The 7,475-nt window shown below is 45.7% G+C and overlaps 1 protein-coding gene across 1 annotated transcript; it reads right to left on the bottom strand.

The window, feature by feature from the left end:
* Positions 1-2,104: 2,104 nt before the first annotated feature.
* Positions 2,105-6,825, bottom strand: LOC128654755 (gastrula zinc finger protein XlCGF57.1). The gene is made up of 2 exons (XM_053708855.1): positions 6,758-6,825; positions 2,105-5,479 (listed from the first exon to the last, which is right to left on the bottom strand). Exons 1-2 carry the CDS (start codon positions 6,807-6,809, stop codon positions 4,110-4,112), a joined length of 1,422 nt encoding a protein of 473 aa, XP_053564830.1. The 5' UTR covers positions 6,810-6,825; the 3' UTR covers positions 2,105-4,109.
* Between the last annotated feature and the right edge of the window lie 650 nt (positions 6,826-7,475).

The following is a 7,475-nucleotide window of genomic DNA, read 5'->3' as shown; positions in this document are numbered from 1 at the left end:
AGGCATGTCAGTTTACCAGGATAATCCATCTGTACTCCCGTTATGAGAGAGAATTCCTGTCCATACAAACAAGGGTTCAACTTCCTCAGTGCCCAGACTAGGGCTAAACAGTCCTTCTTCTTTACGAGTTTTTTGTACCTGCTCTTTATAGGTATCCACAATCCCTTCATACTGACATAGGGTGCCCTTGAGTTGCTGCACCTCACTATGAGCCAGCGTCAGCTTCTCCTCAAGTGTCGCTAAGTTTGTCTTTAATGTTTCATGTCCCACTCTCAAGCTGGTGTTTTCTGCAGTCTGTCGGTGCAGCTGGTCTAGCAGAGATTCCTGTTCTAAACGTGCTTTTTCCTCTGCACTCCTCTTCTCTCCCGCTAGCACTGTTACATGATTATTTAACGTGACCATTTCATCCTCTACGTGGCTCTTCTCCTTCATCAGCGCATTGTAACGTGACTCCCACATATCAATAGCGGATAGAGATTTACTGAGCTCAGCGTCCTGGGGCTTAGCAGCAGGTGGGTCAGTCTCTGCTGCACGGATCTGGGTACGGGTAGTCACAGGGTTAACATCCGCGGGACCCATAGGAGCGTAGGCAGAAACAAGGGGGGCCAAGGTATTTCCAAGGAGAACATCAGCTGGTAAATCCTTCATGACCCCCACATTCACAGGTCTAGCGCCCACTCCCCAATCCAAATATACCCTGGCAACAGGTAGGCGGAACACAGTGCCCCCTGCTACCCTCACAGCCACAGTGTCTCCAGTGTGCTGTTTCTCAGACACCAAGTTCTTTCGAAGCAAGGTCATGGTAGCGCCAGTATCCCGTAAACCACTGACCTCCTTCCCATTCACTTTAACCAGTTGCCGGTTATTCCGGTGGGCAGCTTGCACAAGGTCTGCCTCATGTAGGATGCCCCAGCATTCTTGCGCCTCTACATAGCGGGCCGCAGGCTGAGGATTACGTGGGATTCCGCTGGCGGGTCTTCTCCAGGACTGTGCTTGGTTCGCTGCATTTAGGGGACACTCTGGTCTTTTGTGCGCTAGTTGCTTACATCCAAAGCACCGAATCGGTTGTGAGTAGCCCCGCGAATTGAACCGGGCTCTCTGAGGGTAGTTCGTGGCCAGAGGCCGTGTGGTATAGCAGTGCGCCGGGGGTTGGCAACTGGCAGCTGCTGGGGTGACTGGGGGTCTGTACTCCACTCTAGCAGGGGGCTTAGGGGTAGCAGTGTCCAGTTTGCGGGCATCCGTATACTCATCTGCCAAGCGAGCCGCTTCATGCAGGGTGGAGGGTTTACGGTCCCGAACCCACTCTCGAACTCCTGCGGGTAACTTGTCGAAGCAATGTTCCAACAGGAATAGCTGCAGCACCTCTTCCCCAGATACGGCTTGGCACCCCGCTATCCAGTGAGCTGCTGTGCGGTGCACCTTACATGCCCACTCAAGGTAGGAATCACCAGCTAATTTAACAGTGTCTCTGAACCGCCTCCGGTGTAACTGCATACCTGGAGAGCAGAGCCTCTTTTACAGTATTATAATCCCCGACTTCCTCATCTGGAATGGCCCGAAAAGCCTCACTGGCCCGGCCGGATAATTTTCCGGATAATATCATGACCCAGTCCTCTGCGGGTACCTTGTGTAGTGCACATTGCCTCTCAAAATCCGCAAGGTACCCATCAATCTCTCCTTCTGTTTCCAGGAAGTTTTTAAAAGCTGCAAAATTTACTTTTCTCTTTTCCACTGGGTTTGCTGCAGCGCCGCTTTGGCGAAGTAGGTTGGCCTCCACAGCTGCTATGACCCGGTCGATAATTTCCGCAGATGGGTTGGGGCCATAATGTGCCAGTCTTATTTTAACCGCCCGATCAAAGCTTGCTTCTGCGGGGGTTCTGTCTGCTATGCTGGGCCCATTGGTTCCTTCTGTCCCTGGTACTCTTTCCATCTTAGTCAGTATTGTAATAATCCTGAGGTTACTGGCTTGTGTAGTTGCTCTTCTGGGCGATAAGGTTCATTCCGTCGCTTGCCACCAATTGTTACGGTACCAACAGGATACCAAGGGTTAACACCAGATGAACAACGTCCTGCATAGGGAATCAGCAATTCACAACCCAGCCAGTTTTCAGGTTTAAACAGAATGATATTTATTAAAAGGCTATGCCTAGTATTTATGCAGGTCTGACCCCCCCCCCCCCCAGATGGGGGTTGAAAGACTGTTGTACATTACATGGAGGGAACAAGCCCTTTGACATGATACAATAGAATTATATTACTTAAACACTTCAACCACAAGACACTCTTGGCCCTTCTTATCACTTAGGCGTTTTCTCTCTGGAGGTGATCAAACAATAGAATGCTTAGCACTAATTAAATTATAGCTGGAGCCAGCAACTTGTGTTTAGAAAATAGTTTCTTAAAGCTAAACACAGTTAACTCCTTCAGTCCTGACAGAAGGGTCTGTCACAGTAGCCATGGTTACTAATGCATTATCACCCATCAGCTGATCAGTAGCCATGGTTACTAATGTATTATCACCCATCAGCTGATCAGTAGCCATGGTTACTAATGCATTATCACCCATCAGCTGATCAGTAGCCATTGTTACTAATGCATTCTCACCCATCAGCTGATCAGTAGCCATTGTTACTGTGTTCTCACCCATCAGCTGATCACTAGCCATGGTTACTAAAACACGCTCACCCATCAGCTGATCAGTAACCATTGTTACTAATGCATTCTCACCCATCAGCTGATCACTAGCCATGGTTACTAACACACTCTCACCCATCAGCAGATTACTAGCCATGGTTACTAAAACACTCTCACCCATTAGCTGATCAGTAGCCATGGTTACTAACACACTCTAACCCATCAGCTGATCAGTAGACATGGTTACTAACACACTTTCACCCATCAGCTGATCAGTAGCCATGGTTACTAACACACTCTCACCTATCAGCTGATCAATAGCCATGGTTACTAACACACTCTCACCCATCAGCTAATCACTAGCCATGGTTACTAACACAATCTCACCCATCAGCCGATCAATAGCCATGGTTACTAACACTCTCACCCATCAGCTGATCACTAGCCATGGTTACTAACACACTCTCACCCATCAGCTGATCACTAGCCATGGTTACTAACACACTCTCACCCATCAGCTGATCACTAGCCATGGTTACTAACACACTCTCACCTATCAGCTGATCAATAGCCATGGTTACTAACACACTCTCACCCATCAGCTAATCACTAGCCATGGTTACTAACACAATCTCACCCATCAGCTGATCAATAGCCATGGTTACTAACACTCTCACCCATCAGCTGATCACTAGCCATGGTTACTAACACACTCTCACCCATCAGCTGATCACTAGCCATGGTTACTAACACACTCTCACCCATCAGCTGATCACTAGCCATGGTTACTAACACACTCTCACCCATCAGATGATCAGTAGCCATTGTTACTAATACGTTCTCACCCATCAGCTGATCAGTAGCCATTGTTACTAATGCATTCTCACCCATCAGCTGATCAGTAACCATGGTTACTAACACACACTCACCCATCAGCTGATCAGTAGCCATGGTTACTAACACACTCTCACCCATCAGCTGATCAGTAACCATGGTTACTAACACACACTCACCCATCAGCTGATCAGTAGCCATGGTTACTAATACACTCTCACCCATCAGCTGATCAGTAGCCATGTTTCTAACACACTCTCACCCATCAGCTGATCACTAGCCATGGTTACTAACACACTCTCACCCATCAGCTGATCAGTAGCCATGGTTACTAACACTCTCACCCATCAGCTGATCAGTAGCCATGGTTACTAACACACTCTCACTTATCAGCTGATCACTAGCCATGGTTACTAACAAGCTCTCACCCATCAGCTAATCACTAGCCATGGTTACTAACACACTCTCACCCATCAGCTGATCACTAGCTATGGTTACTAACACACTCTCACCCATCAGCTGATCACTAGCCATTGTTACTAACACACTCTTACATAAACTGATCGCCTATGCTCTAGTTAAGATATAATGAATATTTGGCCTGTTAAGGGTCCTGAGGACTGGAATTGGGGAACACTGGTCTAAAGGTATGAGCCTTCAGCAGTGTGTGTTTTTTGATGAGTAACCAGCTGGTAGCTCCAGCAGAAGCTGCTTCCACATTCTATGCAGGTGTATGGCTTCTCCCCTGTGTGCACTCTCTGGTGTCTGATGAGCTGATAACTCCAGCTGAAGTTCTTTCCACACTCAATGCAAGAATATGGCCGCTCCCCGGTGTGGGTACGCTGGTGCTTGTTGTAGTCAGAATTGCGGCTGAAATTCTTCCCACACTGCAGGCACAGAAATGGCTTCTGATCACTGTGTGTCACTCGATGACGGTCGCAGCCCACTTTATCAATGAAACATTTTCCACACTCAGGGCAGGTGTAAGGTTTTTCTCCTGTGTGAATTCTCTGATGAGTAACAAGAACTGACCTCTGGCTGAAGCTTTTGCCACAGACAGTACAGGTGTAGGGCTTCTCGCCTGTGTGTATTCGTTGGTGCATGACAAGCTTGGAGCTTTCACTGAAACCCTTGCCGCAGTCATTGCATGTGTACGGCCTCTCTCCGGTATGTGTTCTCTTATGTGTGATAAGATGGGAGCGAACGCTGAAGCTCTTGCCACAGTCATTGCATGCATAAGGACGCTCTCCTGTGTGTGTTCTCTGATGAATGACCAGTTTTGAGCTCTCACTGAAGCATTTGCCACATTCTATGCAGGTGTATGGCCTCTCGCCTGTGTGAGTTCGCTGGTGACGCACAAGCTGAGAGCTTTCACTAAAGCGTTTTCCACAGTCTGTACAAGTAAAAGGTTTTTCTCCTGTGTGGATTTTGTGATGGCGGATTAAAAGAGAGCAGGAAGTGAAGCTCTTTCCACATTCTACGCATGGGTATGGCCGCTCCCCAGTATGATTACGATAGTGCTGAATGAGCAACGACTTCTGACTGAAGCTTTTCCCACAGACTGTGCATAGGAATGGCTTGACCTTCGGGCTGGTGGCTTTCTGGGGGCTGATGGATTGTGCTGTTAAGTATTTCTGCATACATGGGATCATTTGGAGTTCCCTGTTGTCACCACAAAGTTTAAAGCTGGTGGCTGTGTGCATCTTGTTACTTTGTGTTTTGTCACTGTGCAGACTTAGAGATGGCCCCTTAGAGTATAACATGAATGGGTCATATGATGTATGCTCAGGACAAAGTGACTGAGCTGTAATGCCAGGTGGGTCAATTATCGATGGTATGTTACTGCCAGATCTGAAACCATTTACATCTTCTGATGAGTTTATAGGGGTTCTGTGGGTCTTGATGGGTTTTCTATGCCGTGTAAAGTTTTTTCTTTCTGAAAATTGTTTTTTATCCACATTATTGTTGCATGGTATCTGAGCCTGACAAACCTCTTCCATAGATTCATTCTCTGGGGGGCAGAAAAATAAAAATATTATTTGCGTCAAACAAGAAACAGTAGATGTTTGTTCTCCCCAGTGAACGCTCAATACTGCTCTCCCTAATGAGCCATCACTTACACATCTATAAACCCAGAAAGTGATAACAAATGCTAATCTTATAACTCTCCAGACCCTCTCTATATTACTCTCTCGTGTCTCTCTCTCTCTCTTGTGTTAGCTGTTACTGCAGGCCCTCTTATTTTACTCTCTTTTGCTTCACCTATCTCTCCATGTTACGGTCTCCTGTGTTGCCTGTCACTCCAGATAATTTCTTTTTTTTAGGTCATCAGTCTCTATAGACTCTCTCCAGGATACTCTCATATGTCACCTGTTTCTCAAGACCCTCTCGAGAGAAGACGTTAGCTCTCCAGAAGCTCCTTATTCTGTACCATGAGAATGAGCTAATTGTCACTACACCAGGTCTCTATGCTACCGATGGTTGAAACTGGAGAAGACTTTAGCTCTCCAGAAGCTCTTTATTCAGTACCCTGAGAATGAGCTAATTGTCACTACACCAGGTCTCTATGCTAACGATGGTTGAAACTGGAGAAGACTTTAGCTATCCAGAAGCTCCTTACTCTGTACCATGAGAATGAGCTTATGTTATGGTCACTACACCAGGTCTCTATGCTAATGATGGTTGAAACTGGAGAAGACTTTAGCTATCCAGAAGCTCCTTACTCTGTACCATGAGAATGAGCTTATGTTATGGTCACTACACCAGGTCTCTATGTTAATGATGGTTGAAACTGGAGAAGACTTTAGCTATCCAGAAGCTCCTTACTCTGTACCATGAGAATGAGCTTATGTTATGGTCACTACACCAGGTCTCTATGCTAATGATGGTTGAAACTGGAGAAGACTTTAGCTATCCAGAAGCTCCTTACTCTGTACCATGAGAATGAGCTTATGTTATGGTCACTACACCAGGTCTCTATGCTAACGATGGTTGAAACTGGAGAAAACTTTAGCTATCAAGAAGCTCCTTATTCTGTACCATGACAATGAGCTTATGTTATGGTCACTACACCAGGTCTCTGAAGTTACAATAAAGTGCTTGTACATTAAATTGGTGCTGGACACCTGTTGCTTTAGGCTGATTCACTTCATATTAAGGTCTCTCATGTCCATCTCATTTAGGATATATTACTGAGCATTCTATCTCAGTGTTACAAAAATATAATATTGGCTCAGTAACTGTGCAGTCACATAGAGGATTTTCCTGCAGTCGACACAACCACACTCACTTTGGTGTACTTCAGTTTGTAGAGTCACAGGATTTTCCTCCATGTCCTGCATCTTTTCTTCTTAAAACCTGAAGAGAAGCACACAAGCATGTCATTGCAACACTAACACAGCACTGTGACACAAACACGCAAGCATGTCACTGTGACACAAACACACAAGCATGTCATTGTAACAAAAACACAGCACTGTGACACATACACACAACCATGTCAATGTGACACAAACACACACATATCACTGTGAAACACACACACATATCACTGTGAAACACACACACAAGCATATCACTGTGAGACATACATACAAGAATGTCACTGTGACACACACACACAAGTATATCACTGTGACACACACACACACAAGTATATCACTGTGACACACACACAAAAGCATATCACTGTGACACATACACACAAGCATATCACTGTGACACATACACACAAGAATGTCACTGTGACATACACACAAGCATGTCACTATGACACAAACACACAAGCATATCACTGTGACACACACGAACACACACATATCACTCTGACACACACACAAATATATATCACTGTTACACATACACACAATATTAATACAAGAAAAAGAACAGAGACATACACACACACTTATCACTGTAACACACACACAAGTATATCACTGTGACACATACACACAAGCTTATCACTGTGACACATACACACACACTTATCACTGTGACACATACAC

The sequence above is a fragment of the Bombina bombina genome, chromosome 3, assembly GCF_027579735.1.
Source record: "Bombina bombina isolate aBomBom1 chromosome 3, aBomBom1.pri, whole genome shotgun sequence".
In the NCBI taxonomy this organism is placed as follows: domain Eukaryota; kingdom Metazoa; phylum Chordata; class Amphibia; order Anura; family Bombinatoridae; genus Bombina; species Bombina bombina.
Note: the sequence above shows the minus strand (reverse complement) of the source record. Positions and strands in the feature narration are given on the sequence as shown.